This window comes from Acinonyx jubatus, chromosome B4, assembly GCF_027475565.1.
Source record: "Acinonyx jubatus isolate Ajub_Pintada_27869175 chromosome B4, VMU_Ajub_asm_v1.0, whole genome shotgun sequence".
NCBI lineage: Eukaryota > Metazoa > Chordata > Mammalia > Carnivora > Felidae > Acinonyx > Acinonyx jubatus.
The window spans coordinates 93,177,097-93,200,817 of NC_069387.1; the positions used below are offsets into that span (position 1 = coordinate 93,177,097).

The 23,721-nt window shown below is 41.1% G+C and overlaps 1 protein-coding gene across 1 annotated transcript in view; it reads left to right on the top strand.

Moving 5' to 3' along the window:
• Positions 1 to 23,721, top strand: part of KCNMB4 (potassium calcium-activated channel subfamily M regulatory beta subunit 4) — a 62,798-nt gene that overhangs the window by 12,971 nt on the left and 26,106 nt on the right. The window contains exon 2 of the mRNA XM_015063657.3: positions 15,389 to 15,516. Coding sequence (XP_014919143.2) covers positions 15,389 to 15,516 — 128 coding nt within the window. The remainder of the gene's footprint in view (positions 1 to 15,388; positions 15,517 to 23,721) is intronic.

The following is a 23,721-nucleotide window of genomic DNA, read 5'->3' on the forward strand; positions in this document are numbered from 1 at the left end:
CTTTGGACTTCCACTGAATTACACCAGCCACTTTCCTGGGTCTCCATCTTGTGGGCAGTAGATTGTGGCACTTCTCAGCTTCCCTTATCACATGAGCCAATGCCTCATAGTAAATCTCTTATTATATGTCAACATATATTCTATTGGTCCTGTTTTTCTAGAGAGCCCTGACTAACACACAAGGCAAGCATGAGCAGGCAGTTCAGTGAAGAATTACAATTTAGTTGTAATTAGTGTAATCTCACTAATCTTACAAAGAAACTCCCAATTGCAAATGCTTCCAGTTCAATTGTATGAAAACAGATAACGTTAATCCTATTTTAAACTCTGCCAAAGCACACAGAAACAAGGAAAACTTCTGAAATTTTTAAAATAATTTTAGGATTACATTGAAACAAACACCTACGGGAGTGCCTGGGTGACTCGGTTGAGCGACTGACTGCAGCTCAGGTCATGATCTCATGCTTCGTGAGTTCGAGCCTCTCGCATCAGGCTCTTCGCTGACAGCTGACAGTGTGGAGCCTGCTTGGGATTCTCTCTCTCCCTGTCTCTCTCTCTCTCTCTCTGCCCCTCCCCTGCTTGCGCTTTCTCTCTTTCTCAGAATAGATGAATAAACTTAAAAAAAAAAACAAAACACCTATGATAACATACATGCACAGATGGAAATTATGGGACAGGTTTGCTTAAGAATATTTATGTAAAATCCTAAGTGAGATAACAGTGGTAATGAGTTTGTCATTGATGTGGGTCTAATTGCATAAATTTTCACAGATTGTGCTCTTAAAAGTTACATATGGCTATATAGCAAACATACCACAAATTAGGTCAAAAGAGACAAAACGAGGAAGGAAATTGGCAATGTGTGATGAAGATTAATTTTCTTCCATGTAAAGACTCTTAGAAAATAACCAAAATGGGCAGAGGTCATGGATAGTCAGTTTGCAGAAAATAAATACAAATAGTTTTAAAAATATGGAAAAATCATTACCTCTATTTAAAAATGCAAATTCACACAAGAAGTCCCATATTTCACCTATCAGAATGTTTAATTGTACCAGATTATTTTTTATTTTTTTAAGGACATGGGAATAGGTGCTCTCATAAACTGCTAGCAGAAATGCAGTTGGCACAATCTCTTTGCAACACTATAGTCATGTGTTCTTTGTTTTTGTTTTTGTTTTTTTAATTAAAAAAAATTTTTTTTTTAATTAAAAAAAATTTTTTTTACATTTATTTATTTTTGAGAGACAGAGTGAGTCAAAGTGAGAGTGGGAGAGAGGCAGAGAGAGAGGGAAACACAGGGTTGGAAGCAGGCTCCAGGCTCTGAGCTGTCAGCACAGAGCCCGACGTGGGGCTCGAACCCACAGACCGTGAAATCATGACCTGAGCCGAAGATGGGCGCTCAACCGACTGAGCCACCCAGACGCCCCTGTTTTTGTTTTTGTTTTTTAATTTTTAAATGTTTATTCCTGAGAGAGCGAGGGAGGGGCAGGGTGGAAGGAGACACTGAATCCAAGGCTGGCTCCAGGCTCTGAGCTGTCAGTACAGAGCCCAAAGTGGGGCTCTAACTCAGGAACTGTGAGATCATGACTTGAAGTCAGACACTTAACCGACTGAGCCACCCAGGCGCCCCTGTAGTCATAAGTTTTGAATGTAGACACACTTTGATTTTTCCTGTTCTCATGTATGTGTAGATGCCTGTAAAAGGAAGTTTGTTGCTTTTTTGGAATTGCAAAAGACTGGAAACACCTTTAATTAATAATTCTTGCATATCCATGTAGTAAAATTCAAAAAAGAATGAGATAGATCTCTATATGCAGATATGACAGCACCGAGATATATTGTTAAATGAAAGACAAAGGGCAAAACAGAGAAGAGTGTGCTCACATTTATGTTAAAATAAAATGTAGGAAACATCGGAAGAATGTACAACTGTTAAGCATGTTTGTCTGGGGGTCAGGATCAAAGTCAGAGAAAGACATTTCAGCTTGTACCCTTTCCCAGTATTTGCATTTTTACCTTGTGTATCTATTATGCTTTTTTTAAATTAAATCTTAATCAAAATAGCAGTATGACCTTGGAAATTACTTAACATGTCTGCCTCAGTTTTTTCATCTATAAAATGAAGACTATAATAGTACCTATCTCATCAAGTTATCAGGATTAAGTAAGTTAATATGTGTGAAACATCTAGAATAGTGCTTCACACATGGTAAGCCTTTGATGAATATTTGCTATTATTATTACGAACATAGGTTTAAAAATCAAATTGTGCTATAACTTTATTAGTAGGGGGTATTTCTTTATTGAGATTCCTTTGTCTCGATCCCTTTTGCAATGCAGACACAACTAAATATTTTTAGTTTATTTTTTCTCTAATATTTATCTCCATGTTTCCCAATAGTAGGCTCTGATGTGTATATTTTAGATACTATTGACCCTATGATGGAATGTGAGGATTTAGCTTTCTTACACCGTCCCATCCCACCCTAGTTTTCTGCCCTTCATTCTTTAAATACGGTTCTATCCTAATTTTTGGCTACATTAATATTGGGCATTAACATATTTTAACTGTAAATTATTGCTCATTTCTATAACTTTATTTTCCTTGAGCTGATAATCCTCTTCTCGTAATTTCTTACTTTCCTATGACCCTTTCTCTTAATTTTCCCAAAGAATTGTAAAGCCACTTTGTACACCGTTTTTCATATGGTTATTCATAATAGGTGACCATTTAATTACACGTTTTTCTTTTTAAAGAAATTTCCTGGGATACCATTCTGGATTCCTTCAGCCTACTACTGCCCCAAATTGAACTGGTTACGCCTTAGGCCTGCTGTGTTTCTCCCATGTTGAGTACTCTGTTTCCTTGACCCAGTGTGGTCCTCTTTTCTTGGTTTATACTGTTGTTTTGGTGGATACGTCCTCAAGCAGCTTCCTGAGAAGGGATGCATGGGAAATACAACTTTTAGATTTCATGTTTTGATCAGAGTTCTGTTTCTGATGATTTAAACGCAGTCTCATTCCTTTAATCAAAACGCAGTGTGTGATTTATTTGGCAGTGTGCATAAATCAGTGTAGGTCTGTACCTTCAACTTCATTTCTTATGAGAGAAACAATTGGAAGTTCTCCTCAGAGTTATGCTCCCTGAGGCCAGATTTCTTCATCTACCCAAACTGGTCAAAGGCTTTAAATACCCACCAGCACACTGCAGAGTACTCCTGGGGGTACGTATATCCCAGTAGTAGAAAAACAGGCCTCGTAAGCAACTGTTTATTAGGACAGGTTGGGAAAGGTGATAGCATAAAAAAGAGAGGGTGCATTGGGAGTGTGAGCCATTTGCTTATGAAACTTGTTTCCCAGCACTACCTGCCTCAGCCCTGTAAACCCCACCATTATGTTTCAGTGGGTCAAAAAGCCCAGTGTCCAGTGGATAGCATGGTAATGATGTTCCGTGTTCAGGCATCCAGATCCTACTGGCACTCAGCAGTAAGTCAGTGGTCTCTTAGAAGGAAATATTCTCCAAAGAAAGCATAGGTTTGCTGTATGTTATCAGGGCTCTTGGTGGGCTCCATGTACCCCCCAATCTGGCAGAGACCCCATAGACTGTTGGAGGCCCTGGGCCAAAGAGGTGAATTGACAGGGCTTTCTGTAGCCTGGAGCAGCTGGAGTGGGTTCTCCTGCCCTGGCTGCCACGGAAAGCTGGTGGTATTGGGGGTTACTCAGTAAAGGGGTCAGAGTAGCGATCTCAAAAGTGGATATATATGTGTCCACCAAAATATAAGGAAGTCCACCAAACATTGTGACTCTTATTTTTAAGGAGTGAAAGATGCAGCAGTTTGTCTTTTACTTTGGAAGGGCTATCCAGAAATTCCCTAGACCACTAGCCTCCCGGAAGCATAGCTGAGGTGGCAGGTCCCGAACTTCCCAATCACTGGCACATCTGTTCTCTACCAAGGAATCTAGGGCACCATGTTCTCCCTGCTTCCAGGTCCAGTCATCAGCCTGGTATCATCAATGTATACTGTTCTGTTCTGTTCTACTGCAGAGCAGAGCATAAGAACCAAAGAAAGTTGAGGTAGTGCTGAGTAGGACAATCCTGAATAAGTCTGGAAAGTCTACACCATCTCGACCAGGTAAAAGTGTAGCGGTCCCTGGTGTTCTTTGTCCACAAAAATGGAGAAAATAGCATTTGCCAGATCAGTCACCAGAGGATAGGTTCCAGTGGTAAGTTTATTTGCTGCAGTAAATAGACTATATCTGAAATGGCAGCTGAAATTGGGGCCACCACTGATTCATTTAGCAGTACAGCCATTCTCCAAGACTCATCTGCCTTCTTCAGGAGCCAAATAGGCAGGTTAAATAGGGACGTGGTAGGAATCCTCACTCCTGTGATCTCTGTGACTTCCTAGGGTGACAGTCTTGGCTTATCAGTTTACTATTTGGAGAAAGAACAGGTAGTTTCAGAGTTCTGTCTATGAGTAAGGGGCTCAAGGGAGGAATTTAGGACTAGAGTTAAGTATGTGTATTATATCTATACCTTTGGGATCTGTAGGAATAACCATAAGAGAGTTCATGGACTCACTGGGCCCATTGTGATACCTGGGCCAAAACTCCCTTTTCTCTCTCTCTTTTTTTTTCTATCTGTCCATTTTTATTTTTTATTTTTATTTTTTTATCATATGAAATTTATTGCCAAATTAGTTTCCACACAACACTCAGTGCTCATCCTCCCTTTTCTCTTGATGCTATGAGCCCCCATTGGGAGCACAGTCAGACTAGGGCCCTCAGGCATTAAGGTTAGCGCAGAGCCAGTCCTATAACACTCTAAATGTCTGCCCCTTCTAGACAAGCCAAAAACCAAACATTGAACTAGAGAGGACGAACGATGGTTGCCAGGTGATTGTTCAATCACTATATTGTACACCTGTATGTTAACTACACTGGAATTAAACTCTTGAAAAATAAAATACGTGTCTACCCTTTCCGCACTGCATGGCTACTCTGGTAAATGTCTGCATGTTCTCTGGGGAAAGGTTAGATTTTCGGTAGGTGCTACTTCAGAGGGCCTTCCCAGGGCCTTCCCAGCCTTCCCTTCATTCAAGGAGCTTTTGGCCTGAGGATTGGATGAGGAGCCCTGTCTTGTGTCACAGTGACCCATTAGACTACATTTCACCAAACCTCAGGTGTTTTCAGGTATGTAGGTCAAGGAGAACCTTAAAGGGTGTTCACCTTTTTAGTCCTAGGGGTCCTATGATCTGTTAGCCACTGTCAAAGATTCCTGTGGATTAAATAATTTCTATTATGCTCACAAATTCTGTGGGTCAGAGATTTAGGACACAAAGGGGACAGCTTATCTATGCTTCATGACGTCTGAGGTCCCAGTGGAATACCCAAAGGCTGGACACTGGAATCATCTGAAGGTTCATTTACTCATATATCAGGTAGTTGATGCTGGCTATTGGGTGGGGGGTCTCGGTTCCTCTCCACACCAGCCTTATAGTGTGATCTCTCTGCACAGGGCAGTTTTGGCTTCCTCACAGAATAGTGTCTGGATTCCAAGGGTAGACATTCCCAAGAGAGAGTTACGGGCAGAAGCTATGTCACCTTTTCTGAGTTAGCCTTGGAAGTCACACAGGATCATAGACTCATCCATGTTCTAAAGAAGGAAAGATAAAGCTGTACACTGAGAAGAGTGTCAATGTCACATTGACTTATGAAATGGCTTAGGAAATGGGATACATATTGGTGCAGCCATCTTTGGAAAACTCATTCTGCCACAAGTAGGAAACATCAAGTTTTTTTTTTTAATTTTTTAATTAACTTTATTTATTTATCTTAAGAGAGAGAGAGAGAGAGAACACGCACACAAGTGGGGAAGGGGCACAGAAAAGGAGAGACAGAATCCCAAGCAGGCTCCACACTATCAGTGCAGAGCTGTATGTGGGACTCAAACTCAGAAACTGTGAGATCATGACCTGAGCCAAGATCAAGAGTCAGATGCTTAACCGACTGTGCCACCCAGGTGCCCTGGAAACATCAAGTTCTTATCAACACAACCAATCCTGGTTAAAGTGGACTTAGCATGGATAGGGTTTGTTGGTCTTTTTCAAACAAATGGTGGTTGTCATATTTCATTAAATATGTATACACACATTAAAATGTGTGCACTTTACAGTATACAATACATAAATAATGCCATCAATGAGCATATCTGAATGCATGCATGAAATTTAAGAAAGTTTTATTTCATTTCAGTGTTCTGTATGGTCATGAGGATTGGTCATCTCAAAGATTTTAAGTTACAGTCATATGCCATTGAACACATTTTTACATGTACTGTCATACTTGTTATAAAGAATGACTATTGAGCTTTTTCCGGGTTAAAACTTCTTGTTTTGGTTTGACTTTTTCTATTTAGACTTAACCTCTATTTTTAGTAGACACGGTATTTTTATTTTCTAACTCTAAAGATGAATGAACTATTTTCTCTTGAAAGTGGAATGTTATTTGGAACTTTTCTCAGTTTTAATAGTACCACCAACCTTAACAGTCTGCTTGAATCTGAAAGTTAAATGAATATTACTGAATTACAGAATGCAGATAGTATCAACACATGACAATAAATTTGTGGGTGGGTGGGAATACTCTGCAGGAGGTAGCAAGCAGTTTCTCATTGAAGCATTTAAGGAGAGAGAAGCAATTTTTAGTGAGTAGTAGTTCAGATAATTGGGCATTTCTCAACGCCATCCCCCATGCCCTCTATCCTCCAAGCACATTAGATGACTCAGTCTTTCTGGAACATTTATACACAAAGTCATTGCACATTCCATTTTTTCTTCTCAGAATATCACCTTCCTCACCCATTCTCTGAGAAGGAAACTCCTGTTTAACCTAAAAAACACAAATCAAAATCATCTCTTTTGCGAAGCCTCTATCATACCCCCAAAGCCAAGATCTCCACTTCCTCTTTTGTAATCACAAAGCACTTTGTGAATAAGCTACTACTCATGCTACTACTACAAGGCATGCTCCTGGGAAGGAAGGGAAGAGACAAATAAAGGGTGAGTAATATCTCCTCTTTGCCCACTGTCCTGTACTCAGCAGTCAAGAATGGCTTGTTGCTTAAATTATCAATCCTAAAAATGTGTCATTCCAAGGGTGAAGGAGAGCTGTTAATAATACAGATTCCTGGTCTGACTGAATCAGACTCTCGGGAGGGTGGCCCTTTTTGATGAACAATCCAGGTGGTCTTTGGAACAGACTTTGACAAACACGCTGTAGGCTGGGCACCATGTTCTCTCCGAAGAACTTACCGTAGCTTCTCCTATTCTTAGTCAGCCTTGCTTTTTGTTTTCTAAGCCATTTGTTTGATCTTCAAGTTCTTCCACAAGATTATTTTCATTTAGCTTTCAGGTATGGATACAGATTCTGGAGCCACCTGCCCTAGAATTTAATTTTTTTTTTTTTTTAGCTGACATGTAATTTTGTATGTGTTTGTTAAGTTAACGTGCATTCATAAGGTGTGTGTGTATACACAATTAATGAAGTCGAGGCATATGAAACATTATGGAGTTTATAAATGGCTCAGTTACACTTTTTATTCCACAGTGTTTTCCTGATTATACATTTATATTGTCCAAAACTGTCATTCAAGTTACACATCATAGCTGACACATATATCTTACAGGATTTCAGAAAATGGGGAATTATGGGATAAAATCTAATTAGACCCATGTTCCAGTAGATAATGTTTCAAGAATTCATTTTCTTTTTTTTTTAATTAAAAAAAATTTTTTTAAAGGAATCTCTCCAACGTGGGGCTCAAACTCACGACCCCAAGATCAGAAAAGTTGCATACTCTAGGGGCACCTGAGTGGCTTAGTCGGTTAAGCATCTGACTTTTGCTTAGGTCATGATCTTGTGGTTTGTGAACTCAAGCCCTGCATCCTATGTGCTTGAGCCCTGCTTCGGATGAGCCCCACTTCTCTCTCTCTCTCTCTGTCTCTCTCTCTCTGTCTGTCTCTGCCCCTTGCTCACTTTTGCCCTCTCTCTCAAAAAAAAGGGTGGGGGGGGGGCGCCTGGGTAGCTCAGTCAGTTAAGCGGCCGACTTCAGCTCAGGTCATGATCTCGCAGTCCGTGAGTTTGAGCCCCGCGTCGGGCTCTGTGCTGAGAGCTCAGAGCCTGGAACCTGCTTCGGATTCTGTGTCTCCCTCTCTCTGACCCTCCCCTGTTCATGCTCTGTCTCTCCCTGTCTCAAAAATAAATAAAAAACGTTAAAAAAAAAATGTAAAAAAAAAGAAAAGGAAAATGTTGCAGGCTCTACTGACTGAGCCAGCCAGGAGCCCCAAGAATTCATTTTCTAATCAAGTTTACTTCAGAAATTATTTAATCAGCTAAATCCATTCTAGTATTATGTCTTTCAATACTACCCTCCCTAACCAACTGAAGTCAGTAAAGAAACTGGAAGAAAAAAAGTTTCTCCATTTCTGTTTCTTAGATAATGTCTAACATAGACTCGCTCCCCGATGTTTAAATGGATCACATGTATTGTGCAATGGTTTTTTAAATGATTCAGTAAAGGAAGAAAGTGAATTCTGCCTACTCTGCCCACATGATTGAAATGCAATCCTGAAGACACAAAAGAACACGCTCAAGAGGGTACTATTAAAATATAAATCCATTGTGATAGGCTGCAAAGAATGCTATTATAAATCTTGATAAACCCTAAAATAAGATAATGGAAAAATAAGTCATAATAAGTACATAATCAAATATTCCACATCAAATGATGATTGTATCTTCCCTTAATAAACTCACTGAAGTCTTAGCCCACTTGATTCTGTCAACTTGGTGCGTAAATGCAAAAGTCAAAAAATTTTTTTCTACCAGGTAGGCATCAAACAAATATATTTTATCACATTCTTCTTTTTGTCTTCACTTTTTAAAGAAAATGATTTCATGCAAGTTTAGGCAGCAAATGACACAGACAATAGTGAAGGTTATTTGGGTGATAATATTAGAAATTGGGAAATGCTGCCTTTGCAAATGAGAAACAAAAAAGGTCAGAATTGAATGAAGAAGTTTCTCCCAGGGAACGCTCATTGTCCTCTATAACCAAAGACATCGTGTCTGTAAATTCACCTAAGTGAAATTACATCCATGGCACCAAAAACCACCCCTGGAGCCAAATGGAGAGAGGAGGGAACAAGCAAAGACTTACAATGCACTTCTCTGAGAAGGTACCGGGAAAACAAAGCTTTGCCCCAGCCTGCCTTGACCCATCAGTCTTCGGGAGGGCTACACCAATTCCATTCCCAGAGAATCATTACACTGGTTCTCTGAGAGAGGGAGGCAAAAGTCAAGGCATCTTCCTTCCCCCCAAAGCAGGGAGCTCCAAAGAGAGAAAAGTGGGAAGCCCTAGAGATAGAGACACGGCACAGCGTGGGGCAGTGGTTAAGGACACTCTGCAATCTGAATCCCAACTTTCCCGTTTGCCATTGTGACTGAGGGAAAGTTTTCTTAAACCTCTGCCCTCGTTTTCTTCTGTAAAACATAGGTGATTATAATATTTGCTCACTTGGATTAAAGTAGATTTGCCATGATGAGATGCTTCACATATAATCCATAAATGTTAGTCATGATGATGAAAGTGATGTTGCTGATGTTATGGTGGTCTACATTATCATTTGTGCCCCTCCCCCAATGGTGAGCTATTCATGGTGGAGCTGTTATAGTGCCTGGAAACCCATCAGGTCTGAACAGTCCAGAGAGAAAAGGAGTCTCTGACTGAATTTCCAATTTTTCCCCCCTGGAACACTGCTTTGGATTGGTATTTATTACTTATTTTAAAATTCTTAATCTACGCTGATCCACCTGAATTGAGAAGGGATCTAGGGAGAATCTGAGTTAGGCTTCACAGAAATTCTAAAAGACAAATTAATGGGAGAATCAAAGTACAAGAAAATGAACAATAATGAGTTTTAAGAACTTAAGGTTTGCGTCACTTTTTTTGATATTGTTGTTTTTGAATGATTGTTTGTTTTGACAGAGAGAGAGAGAGGGGGGCAGCATGAGTGGGGGAGGGGCAGAGAGAGAGAGGAGAGAGAGAATCTCAAACAGGCTCCTTGCTAATAGCTGATGCAGGGCTCGATCCTGCATGAGATCCAACCATGAGATTATGACCTGAGCTGAAATCAAGAGTCCTGAGTCAGGCTCGCTGTTGAGCATGGAGCCTGCTTAAGATTCTCACTCTCTCCCTCTGCTCTCCTACCCCTCTCACAGTCTCTCTCTATATAAAAAAAGTAAAAATCTTCCTTTTAAGGCGATGTGAGCTTTAGAAGTTACTAGAGTATTATAAACTCATATTTTAATAGTTTTGGGTTTTTTTTAATGTTTGTTTACTTTGAGAGAGAGATAGAGAGAGAGAGAGAAACACATGCAGGGGAAGGGCAGAGAAAGAAGGAGAGAATCCTAAGCAGTCTCCATGCTGTCAGCGCAGAGACCAACATGGGGCTCAAACTCATGAACCATGAGATCATGACCTAAGCTGAAACCAAGAATCAATTGCTGAACCAACTGAGTCACTTAGGCACCCCTAAGCTCATTATTTCATCTATGATACTCTTGGAAAGAATGTGATGCATGAAAAAAAAAAATACTTGAATTTTGATTACAGGCATTTTTCCCAATGTAAAAAAAAAAAAAGACTTTGCTTCTAAAAATCCACCAACACTATCTCAAAGTATCCTAAAGGCAGGATGCCTGGGTGGCCCAGTAGGTTAAGCGTCTGACTCTTGATTTCAGCTCAGGTCATGATCTCACAGTTTGTGGGATTGAGCCCCAAGATGGGTTCCTCACTGATAGCCTGGAGCCTGCCTGGAACTCTCTGCCCCTTCCCCACACATGCGTACTCTCTCTCTCTCAAAAATAAATAAACTTAAAAAAGAAAAGTATCCTAAAGGCAAGGAATATTTCTTTTTTCCCATATGAAACCACAACATACCTAATACACACTCTACTCACTCACTGAAAGTTTTTATCTGACCTTTCCAGAAACATGTGGATGTGACTTCTGGTCAAATCATAGAATTGTCATTTGGTGGAGGTACTTCTTTTAAACCCATCCCGCCCCCACCCCCCCACCCCCGAAAAAAAAAAAATAGCAAGGCTTCAAACTGAGTTAATTTGCAAAATTTAAAAATCTGCCTTAATTACATTTGGTGCTTGTTGTTATTCCCTAAAATGTTTAGTGAACCCCTTGTGTTGAGCGTAGCCATTGCAAAAAACACTCCAGTGGATTTTTGTTTCACACTTCTTCCCTTCAAAGAGCACAATCAGGTGCCACCTACTCTCACTTGATACACTCACTGACCATGGTATAGAAAAAAAAATGTTTTAATATAAGTAAAGGAAATGTCCAGCACATTGTAGGAAGTAATAAAAACATGGCAGAGGCTGCTTATGAACACTAAGCTAAGTACAGGTCTCCAAGAAAGGACCTACCACAACTGTCCATTTTGCTGGCTGGAATGGTTGGCTCAGTCAGGTTTCCCAGCCACTTCCCCAGTGCTCAGGATCTCTTCTGGGAAAAATACTGCAACAGTGTAGTCCTGTCTTCTGCTGGGTCCTATCTTGATGTACTTCCAAGAAGAGAATCATAGAAATATAGAGCTAGACATTATTTTGGAGATTTTACAGATGAGAAAAAATGAAGTCCAGAAAACAGAAGTAATTTATTCCAGTCCAAACACCCAAGAGATAGTAGGACTGGAGCCCTATCTACTGGCCTCCATGGCTTCTAAGCCTAACAGCTGCTTTGGCAGAACTCAAAATTCAGGATTTCACAGAAAGCTTTAGCTTTATATGTCACATTGTTATTTACTTACTTATTTTTAAATTTACATCCGAGTTAGTTAGCACATAGTGCAACAATGATTTCAGGAGTAGATTTCTTGATTCCCCTTACCCATTTAGCCCATCCCCCCTCCCACAAGCCCTCCAGTAACCCTCAGTTTGTTCTCCATATTTATGAGTCTCTTCTGTTTTGTCCCCCTCCCTGTTTTTATATTATTTTTGCTTCTCTTCCCTTGTGTTCATCTGTGTTTTAAAGTCCTCATATGAGTAAAGTCATATATTTGTTTTTCTCTGATTGACTACTTTCGCTTAGCATAATACCCTCTAGTTCCATCCACATAGTTGCAAGTGGCCAGATTTCATTCTCTTTGATTGCTGAGTAATACCCCATTGTATGTATATACCACATCTTTATCCATTTATCCGTCGATGGACATTTGGGCTCTTTCCATACTTTGGCTATAGTTGATAGTACTGCTATAAACATTGGGGTACGTGTGCCCCTTCGAAACAGCATACCTGTATCCCTTGGATAAATACCTAGTAGTGCAATTGCTGGGTTGTAGGGTAGTTCTATTTTTAATTTTTTTTTTAATGTTTATTCATTTGTGAGAGACAGAGAGAGACAGAGTGAGTGGGCAGGAGCAGAGAAAGAGGGAGACACAGAATCTGAAGCAGGCTCCAGGCTCTGAGCTGTCAGCACAGAGCCCGACACGGGGCTCGAACCCATGAATCATGAGATCATGACCTGAGCTGAAGTTGGACACTAACTGACTGAGCCACCCAGGCGCCCCTCTATTTTTAATTTTTTGAGGAACCTCCATACTGTTTTCCAGCGTGGCTGCACCAGCTTGCATTCCTACCAACAGTACAAAAGAGATCCTCTTTCTCCACATCCTCACCAACATCTGTTGTTGCCTGAGTTAATGTTAGCCATTCTCACAGGTGCGAGGTGGTATCTCAGTGTGGTTTTGATTTGTATTTCCCTGATGATGGGTGATGTTGAGCATTTTTTCATGTGTCGGTTGGCCATCTGGATATCTTCTTTGGAGAAGTGTCTATTCATGTCTTCTGCCCATTTCTTCACTGGATTATTTGTTTTTTGGGTGTTGAGTTTGATAAGTTCTTTGTAGATTTTGGATACTAACCCTTTATCTGATACGTCATTTGCAAATATCTTCTCTCGTTCTGTTGGTTGCCTTTTAGTTTTGCTGATTGTTTCCTCTGCTGTGCAGAAGCTGTTTACTTTGATGAGGTCCCAGTAGTTCATTTTTGCTTTTGTTTCCCTTGCCTCCAGAGACGTGTTGAGTAAGAAGTTGCTATGGCCAAGTTCAAAGAGGTTTTTGCCTGCTTTCTCCTCACGGATTTTGATGGCTTCCTGTCTTATGTTTTAGTCTTTCATCCATTTTGAGTTTATTTTTGTGTATGGTATAAAAAAGTGGTCCAGGTTCATTCTTCTGCATGTCATTGTCCAGTTTTCCCAGCACCATGTGCTGAAGAGACTGTCTTTATTCCATTGGATATTCTTTCCTGCTTTGTCAAAGATTAGTTGGCCATACGTTTGTGGGTCCATTTCTGGGTTCTTCATTCTGTTCCATTGATCTGAGTGTCTGTTCTTGTGCCAGCACCCTACTGTCTTGATGATTACAGCTTTGTAATACAGCTTGAAGTCCATACACTGTTATTAAGAGAACACTAACTGTATGTACAGAAGGTAAATATCCAGTTATCCAATCATTAAAATAAGATTTACATAACATGTTGTGGATTTGTTACATATAACAGAAAGTAACCAAATTTACTAAAATTTGAAAATATTTCTGTATTAATTTAAAGAAACTTAACTACTATGAAAATGGCTTCATCATCTTGAATAAAAAAAAAAAACTTATATAAGTGTGTTATTATTAATTCTACCAGCATTTTTGAGATTTCACTATTACCACGCACGGCCCTAAGTGTGAAGATGCAGGGGGAAAAAAAAAGAGCCCTCTTCCAACTTGCCAGCAAATTGAGGAAGCTGATAGAAAACAAACCAGTGGGATCCGGTGATTACAGCTGTGGCTGCATGGGGTATGATGCCTGTGGCAGGACAAATGAGGGGGACTTAACTGTCACATGAGGAAGAGAAGGTTCCTTCAGACAGATGCCCCAGAGCTGCATCTTGAAAGAAGGGGACTAAAAGGAAAAGGGCATTAAAAGAAGAGAGAAGAGCATGTACCAGCCAGTAGGTGTGACAGCACGTGGAAGATCTGGGGACTGTGTGCTTCTAAATGGCTGCATCCCACAGGAGGGGGAGGGCAGATCCTGAAGAGGGTTGTACATCATACTGAAAAGTTTTTATTTTAACCAGAAAATAGTGGGGAGGTGTTGACAAGTTATATGCTGTAAAATAATACGAATCAAATTCTACTATAAAGTCACTGGTTTGGTTTTGTTTTGTTTTTCTTCTTCTCAACATCTGAAACTTTGATAGAACATCTGGGAGTTGAATGTGATAAAATCACCAGCATCCAGCTGTAGAGCGGACAGAAATCTCAGTTTCCTCATCTGTAAAATAAGAGATCGTTTTAGGGTTGTTGTAAGAAGCACATGGTTAAAGCCCGCTAAGTATTTATTACAGTGGCTGGCATATTGTAAACACTCAATAAGGGTAAATTTGCACTGTGATCATCATTATTATAAAAATCTGAATTGGAGGGGCATCTAGCTTGCTCAGTCAGTGGAGAGTCCAATTCTTGATTTCAGGGTCGTGAGTTTTTGTCCCATGCTGGGTGTGGAGATTACTTAAAAAAACAAAAACAAAAACAAAAACTTAAAAAAAACCTGAATCAGAGAAAATGGATTAGAATGCTAATGGTTAATTTTAACATCTAGAGTTAAGAATAATTTTCCAAATCTGCTGATTCTGAATTGCTTAGAGTAATTGGGTCCCTTCAGAGAGAACTACTTTGTTAGAGGCAGCGCTAGGAAAAGGCATTGGTTAGCAAAATGCATTGATTATGTACTTGGGGGAGGAACTTTTCTGCTGATTTTATTGTCCAAGAGAATGTAAGAAAAGAAAACTTGAGTTTCAGCAGTTGAGAGCAGCATCTGAGGAGAGCCAAGTGCTTGATTTGGGAGTTAAAAGTGGAAGAGGAAAATATCAAGGTCCATAGATAGCAACTTGGGATAAAAATTAACTTTTTCTTTTTTCTTTTTTTTTTTGCTTGGCAGGCCCACAGAAAAAAGAGAGTATATTATGCTTTTAATTTGCTATTACATTGTATCTAATTGTTTATAATCTATTCTCATACTGTAATTACTGAAGATTATTTTTTGCTACATTTTTGTTATTGGAATATTTTCTGTAATTGTTCCAAATTGAAAATTTGATACATGGTTTAACAATTTCACTTTGGTTGTATTAAAAATTAGGTGGATCAGAATTAGATTTACCATGTGCATAATACCATCTCTCTATTAAAAAAAAGGACTACCTCTCAACATTTTGTAGACTAATAGTTTTATTTTCTGTGTTCTGTTTTGTTAGTGCTCCTATATTCCTCCCTGTAAGAGAGAAAATCAGAAGAACTTGGAAAGTGTCATGAATTGGCAACAGTACTGGAAAGATGAGATTGGTTCCCAGCCATTTACTTGCTATTTTAATCAATTTCAAAGGTAAGCCGGTATTTACATGTGCATATTAAAATGGTTTGTAGCCTTTGTAGTTTATTACAAAATAAATCGTGGATTGTGCTCACTTGACAAAATATCTGGCCTGGAGATAGTCTCAACTCTTTCTAGCATGGAGTTAGGGAAGCCCCTTACTCTACAGGTGGGGAGGTAAGTGAAGAATCTGCAGGACAAAGAGAGAGAACTTGTGTCATGGCGCTACCCTCTGGATACCCTCAGAATGCACTTTCAGATTGGAACACTAGATACTAGTGGTATTTCCTGAGAATTACAGATTAATGCACATCAACTGAACCACATGTGGATTTGCGAGCATTTGGGGGCGCATCAAATCTTACCTTTCCTTTTCCTTTCTATTCTGATGAAGTATCACGAAAATGAGTTCACACCATGAAAACTTACTTGACTTAGAGACAACTCACATTATGCCGTATGACCACAGAACGCTGGACTAGAATACTATGGTACCCACCCCGATTAATCATACTAATTTATTCATTAAACATTGAATGTTCACAGCTCCTTGCAGTACTCTCCTCTTAGATGTTCCGCAGTTACATTAAGCTTTCTTTTCCTCCCAGAGTCCCTCTTAGTGAAGGGCACTCCCATCGACTTGTTTACTTAGTCCTGAGAACGGTGAGTAATTCCTAATTTGCATTTCTCTTTTACACACTATAACTTATATTTGCCGTCATGCACAGTGACTCTTGTCTGCCTTCCCTCTGCCACTGTCTTACTTCAGGTCCACATGATTTCTCAGCTCCAACAACACAAAAGTCTTTTAACCAGTCCTTCCACCTCCCACCTGCCCCCACTCCAAGCCCATTCCTCATGCTGCTGCCAAGGCAATTTTTCTAAAACGTGAATTTAATCTGGTTACGCCTCATGGTTTTCAAAGTAAAGGCCGAACATCTTGGCATGGCCCATGCATCAAGTACCTATGGTTGCATAACAAACCACCCAAAATCTAGTGGCTCCCTACCACAATGACTTACTATTTCTTACAATTCTGTGGGTTGGCTGGGAGGTTCACGTGCAGTCAGATGATGGCTGGAACAGCTGCGTGGGCCAAGATGGCCTCGCAGGCCCAGCACTTGGTACCTCACTTCTCTTCCACTGGCTTCTCATCCTTCAGTAGGTTAGGTCGCCTTCCTTACAGTATGGTAGCTTCAGGGCAGCATTTCAAGAGAGCCAGGCCCCGGCTCTGGAACTTACATAGCATCACTTCTGACACATTCTATTGGTCAAAGCAAGTATGAGGCCAGCCAGATTCATGAGGTGTGAAAATCAACTCTGCTTCTTGAAAGAAGCTGCAAAGATTTTGTGGCCATATTTAATCCACCACAGCATAGGCTCCTCCAGTTCTTGCCCCAGAGTACCATCTTTCCAGCCTCATCTTTATGCCACTCTGAACTACGTGCAGTTCCCAGAATATCTTAAATGTTTATATCCATGTCTCTTTATTTGTTTCTCCTGCTTCCCGACTGCCTTGATGAAGACCCCTTTTCTGAGCTGTTTTCCGTGATCTCCAAGTTTGGTTTGGTTGTATATACTTAGGATGCCATCTACTGCATGCAGACAGAAAACGGACTCAAAGTATCATAAACAATTGGGAAATTTATTATTGCATACATTAAGAAATGCACAGGTAGATCAACATTAGGGTCGTTTGATGCAGTAACCTAACAGTGGCCTCAAGAACCCAGGTCCTTTCTGGATCTCAGATCCACTTACGTTTACGATATGCAGGCATAGCAGTGTCCAAAGGCCAAAAGAAGACTATCTCTTTTGGTATGTTTTTCTTGGAATTAGGAAAGCTTTTCTCAATTTCCCGTAGCCGACCTCCCCTTAGGTATCCTTGTTTAGAATGAGTTCTCTTGCCTACTCATAAACCAGTCACAAGAAAGAACAATCAGAATGTACCACTGAGTTGGGGACGGGGCAATAGCTCCCAAGCTGGATGGAGAAAGGGTGCATGCCTGAGCAGACAGGAATGAAGAAGAAGGGACGATATGTTGTGGAGCAGCCAAAAGTGCCAGTTACAAGGTGTGTTTTCCATGTTCTGTTTACACAGCTCTATCCTGGGGTTTGCAACCCTCATTTCACATGACTATGTCAGAGGAGCTTAGAAAAAAAAAGGCACCACAAACCAATGAAATTAGAATATCTGGTGGTTGAACCTAGGCATTAGGATTTAAAAAAAATTGACTTTAGGGATTCTAATATACCACTAGATTGAGAGCCACTACATTATCCTTTCACTTATCACTCTCTACTGGAATCGTCTATATACCCGTCTTCCCCATGAGACTGTATACTGGTTAATGGTGTAGCACATCCGCTTTGGCTTTATATCCCCGGGACTTAGCGCAATGCCTGGCTCTCAGTTAATAAAAGTTTGGTGAATTAATGAATGAATGAATGCAATGTGCCAGATTAATAAGGAGGAATTTTGGGGGGAGAAACTGGTTCTTACGCAAATAGAAATTTGATTTCATCAGCTAGAAATGAAAGCGGGGATGACCTTGAAGATGGGATGGCTACACTAAAGAAACCAAGGCTTGACAATATAGATACATAAGGCGTGTAGGTTATATAATAAGTAGTGGTGAGCAGTTCTAACAAACGGGGTTTAAGTCCCGTGTCAGGCTCTGCACTGAGAGTGCTTGGGATCCTCTCTCTTCCTCTTTCTCTCTGCTCCTCCCCTGCTCACCCTCCCTCAAAAGAAATAAAAACTTAAAAAAATAAGGAGTGGTGAATTTGTAAGGTGGACAGGTAGCTTGAAGTTAGATTTCTAAAGCGTCATAAATGCCATACTAGGGAGGTCGTCTGTTATATGGGCAATGACAATTTGTGACTTTTTTTTTTCTTTTTTTAATCAGAGATTGACTTGAGTGGATATCTAATTTAGAAAGTAACCTGATTTAGAAAGTAATCTGATTTAGAAAGTTGAAACAAAGAAAGAAAGAAAGAAAGAAAGAAAGAAAGAAAGAAAGAAAGAAAGAAAGAAAGAAAAAGAAAGAAACCGGTTTGAGTGTTGAATGTGTATCGGAGGAGAATGATGGAGAGTTAAAGGCAGAGTACTCTAGCTCAGAGACAGGCAGGGGGTTGGGGAAGTAAAGAGAATAGTGAATGAAAAAAAATAACCTTTATGAGTGGCTACTGCATGCCATCCATTGTGAATAGCATTGCATTTACCTCACCAAATTTCTTATAATAGTTCTAAGTACTAGCTCCATTTAACATATGAGGGAACTAAGACTTAAAGAAGTTAAATAACTTGTCCGATGTACACAGCTATTAAGTGAAAAAAAAAAACCCCAAAAAACTGGAATCCAGTTCGTCTGATTTCCAAAGCTCCTCCTATTATCTTTCTGCTGGTCCTCATGAAGATTCTGGAGGGCCCAGATAAGGGCAGTGGACATGGAAACAGCTCACAGAAGGGTACATCAGGAAGATGTGTGATAGTTACAAGCAATAGAACTTAATATAAGTGCTGAGGAACAGGAAGGTGTCACATTTGCCTGGGTGTGAGAAAGGACAGTCCAGCTTTGTGCTGAATTTGAGGGACTCATATATCCAGAAGGTGCTTGAAAGAGTTAGAAATGCAGACTTTTAGTTCAGGAGTAGGAGGTCAGAGCCAGTGTTAGGTCTGGGAGTCACTGGCACAAAAGCTATTAGTGGAAGCCAAGAGAGAGAATGCACATAATAGGGGCACATAGAGAAGAGGAAGGTTGACAGTCTTGAGATCATCTACACTGAAGCTGTAGGGAGAAGGAAGGTGGAGGCAATGGCCAGATGGTGAGAGGAGAGTCAAAAGAGCACAGTGTCTTGGAAGAGGTAATCAAAAAGGACTACTGAGTGGGGCGCCTGGGTGGCTAGGTCGGTTAGGCAGTTGACTTTGGCCCAGGTCATGATCTCACAGTTCGTGAGTTTGAGCCTCATGTCGGGCTCTGTGCTGACAGCTTGGAGCCTGCTTCAGATTCTTGTCTCCCTTTCTCTCTCTGCCCCTCCCCCACTTTGACGCGCAGTCCCTCTCTCTCTCTCTCTCTCTCTTCCTCTCTCCCTCTCTCAAAAATAAACATTTCCAAAAAAAAGGACTACTGAGAACTCACTGTTTTTGGCAATCACAAGTCTGTTGGGGGGGCACCTGGCTGGCTCAGTCAGTTAAGCGTCGAGTTTGGCTCAGGTCATGATCTCGCGGTTCGTGGGTTCGAGCCCTGCATCGGGCTCTGTGCTGACAGCTCAGAGCCTGGAGCCTGTTTCAGATTCTGTGTCTCCCTCTCTCTCTCTGCCCCTCCCCTGCTCACACTCTGTCTCAAAAATAAATAAACATTAAAAAAAAATTTTTTTTTAAGTCTGTTGGCGATCTTTGTGAAAATAGTTTAGGTGTCGTTTCAGAGCACCAGGTTAGACATCATTTTATATTGGCCTGAGGGAAGAATGTGAAGGCATTAATAAGTGCACAGTCCTCTTTCCAGAAGTTTGCCATGTCTGTACAAAGAGTTTGGGGAGGAAGTGATTCAAGGGAAGCAAGAATGGATTCAGAGAAATGAGACCGCTATAGACTAAAACTGAGAAAGAGACGCTGTCCTGTTGAACATAGTAATGAGGTGAAAGTGGAATGCAGCCTGAAGAAAATGAGACAGGATGAAATAGAAAAGATTAAGGGAGTAGTGGTATTTTTTTCTGTGAGGTTGAGGCCCTGTAACAGAGAATAGGCACCAGCACTGGTGCCAGCACAGGCCCTGAACCCACTACTGAATGAATCAAGTGATCCTTTAAGCTTCCTGCCCTGGGTGAGGAAGTAGTCTCAGAGGTCAGGAGCTTGTGCCTGAAGTTGGAGGTGGGCAGGGGTGGCCCCTCCCATGGCTGTCTTGAGCAGCTGGTGGTTGTCTTACCAAACTTCCCTTCTCAGGCATTTCTAAATTTTTTTTTAAAGTTTATTTATTTTGAGAGAGAGAGAGAGAGCAGGGGAGGGGTAGAGAGAGAGGGAGAGAGAGAGAATCCCAAGCAGGCTCTGCACTATCAGCATGGAGCCCGATGTGGCTTGAACCCATGAAGCAGGGAGATCACGACCCAAGCTGAAACCAAGAGTTGGGTTCTTAACCGACTGAGCCACCCAGGTGCCCCTCCTCTCAGGCATCTCTAAAGGCTGCCTCCCCCAAACACAGTTGCCTCCTGTGGGCATGAATTCTGAATATCTTCAAGTCCCCACCAGGAAGGACTATCTTCCGGAATGTTGAGAACTACCCGAGGGACCCAGCCTTACATCCTATGCTAACTGTTAACTTGAGCAACAGGAAATGTTAGCCCTTCATACCTCCTCTGGAACGGTACCCATTCCCTATCCTCGCCTCCCTGTCCCATTCCCAAGCTGTCAGGGTGTAGATAGAAGTGGGGGCAGTCTATCACAACCCAGAAGCACTTGAGACATGATTTTAAACGACTCTGGTAAATCAGAAGTTGGGAGTTTGGCTCTTGCACCACGACATATGCAAGAGGAAACGAGCGATGGTTGGAGGTGTGAAAATGGCAGCTCCCCGGTGCCGTCTACTCTCAGTACACTTTTTACTACTGCTCAACATGAAATAAAAATAGATTTACTGTAGAGACTCCCAGATGCTGTCGATAAGATGAACTTTATATTTCAAGTAACCTTTAGATTTCGCTCAAATGCAGGAAATTAGGGAGAATATAGTTACCAAGAAGTTTCCATTTTCAAGAAAAGGATGGTACAGTATTTTAAAAATCGAAGACAAAGATGATTGGAGTCTCAGCTTTCACTGTTTGTCTTAATTAGGAGAGTTCCACTCAGGAGTAGAATCTGCAGTGGCCAGAGCAGCCACCAGGAACCCTGCCTGTAATGGGAGGCCAGGCCCAGGCTCACCTCTCTTCTTCCCCCCAGGAAGGAGGCCATAGAGGCGCTTGGGGGATGGCACTGGCTGCTTCCATTCATGGTCTTCCCATATAATCTTTCAGCTCATTGCTTCCCTCCGTCTTGGGGCTCATGATCTCATTCCAATGTGTGGATTTTCTTTTTACACCATTTTTACATAGATAAGGTCACATTTACCCTGCTTATACCTTTTTTTTTTTGGACTCACAGTCTTTCCCTGGCTTATCCTTTCTCAGGGGAACCCAACTCACACCCTCTTACCGAGTATGCTTTGAAATCCTCATTCCATTGACTGGAAACTTCTCTGCAGTCCCAGGCTTGCCATAGAATTCTCTTACTTCATCTTTGCTTGACTGGCTTCACGCTGTAGAGAGCCTGTCCTTGGAAAACCGTTACTCTTTCCTCAATTTCCTCTGGGTCAAAGGGCCAGGAGGAGTGATCGGTCTTTATTTTTTGAACTTTTCCTTTTAGGGGGAGTAGAATGGTTTCTTTTTCTTGCCAGTTTACTTTTTGATATTTTATTTTACCCTCCTAAGCGGATAGTATTTACAGAGTGCACAGAGGAGGCACACACACACACACACACGCACACACACACACATCAAACCTGTCCAGCCACACCACCTCAAAGTCTTGAATTCATTCTCTTGGTTCAGGCCCTCACTCTTTCTCATCCGGATTGCTGAAGTGATCCTCAACTATCCTTTCAGCTCTTGGCCTTTCTCACATCCTCACCCACACTTCACAAAGTTTTGTTTTGCTTTATTTAAACCTCTGTTTGCTCTTGTCATAATTCTCGATTATATTTTTCTGCCTTCTTATTGTCATAGGATAAAGATTGTGCCCTCCCCATTACAGCTTCAACTTCTGCTATTTAATTATGTGCCAGTTGTGGGGAAACAAAAACAGAACAGCAAGGGGAAGAAAAGCCAGCCACGAGCCATGCCTTCATGGAGCTTAGAATCTGTGGCCACAGCATCAGACAGATAATGACAAAGTAGGGTAGATGCTCCAAAGGAAAAGTGAAGGTGCTACTGTGAGATATTGTCACAAGGTGGGGAGTTTCCGAGGCCTGTACGAGTAAACCATAGCTAGGTGGAGACCAGCGGATGTTCAAGAGTTAGCTAGGTAAAAGTGGGGGAAACACTATTTCAGAATGAGACACCACCATTTGTAAAGGTTCTGAGGCAAGAAAGAGGTTGGTGAGTTTTAGGAACTGAAAGCCATCATGGCAGGGAGGCTGTGAGTGAGAGGGAGCGTGGTGAGTGTTGACACTGGAGAGAGAGTAGACAGTTTAGGTTTCTCTTACATGCAGTGAGTAGCCAGTGATGGGTTTGGAGGGAAGTGGTGATGTGATCTGATTTAAATGTTTCCACTTCTATTCAGCTGCTCCATTTACCTCAGAGAACTTTTTGTTTCCCATGCACGCTAATGCCTCTGCCCCAGTCCCTTCCCTCTTCCCTCACCTGGGGACACCTTCATCATTTTTTCCACTTCTAGGATTCAGCAGAGCGCAGCTATGTGGAAGGAACCCTGGACTTAGCCACTTCCTAGTGTGTGTGGTCTTGACTATGTTACTTTAACCTATCTGTGCCTCACTTTCCTTTATAGAAGGAGGAAATAACAAAGTTACTGTGAGGTTATTAATGAAAGGCCATGGGCCTTTCCTGTAAGAGCATTTGCTACTATTATTTTTACTGCTATAAATAAGATTTTCCTCAAATGTCACTGTGTAACCTTCTCTTACCTTTTCGGGTCTAATTAATTACTTCCTCTTCTGTGCTTCCACACCACTATGGTGGCTTTTATCGCACTGTTATGGACTTAGTTGAATATGTTCCTTTCTCCCTCTATAGATTACTAATCCCTTAAGGACAGCCATGATGTGGCATCAGGCATCTGGGTTTACATTTCTCCTCTACCAGTTATTTACTGTGTGACCTTGGGTAAATTGTACAACTTTTTGATCTTGGTTTCCTTATCTATGAAGTGAGGACAACATTATCCATCCGAAGGATTTTGGGGGGTCAAGGTCATGTCTGCACAACAGTGAGTACTTAGTAAATGTATGTGTTTCTTTTTCCTTGCCCTGCAAATTTCTAACTACCAGGGTAGAAGCAACTATTCAGTGAGTTGTCTGGTTATTCACTGCATTCAGCTGTGAGGCATGGAATGAATAACCAATAAGGATTTTATTAATGAGTAAAGCAATATAGAACACACACACAAAACAACTCACAAGAAGAGATTTTATTGTTAAATAAAATAAATAGCTCGTATTTCTGATACTA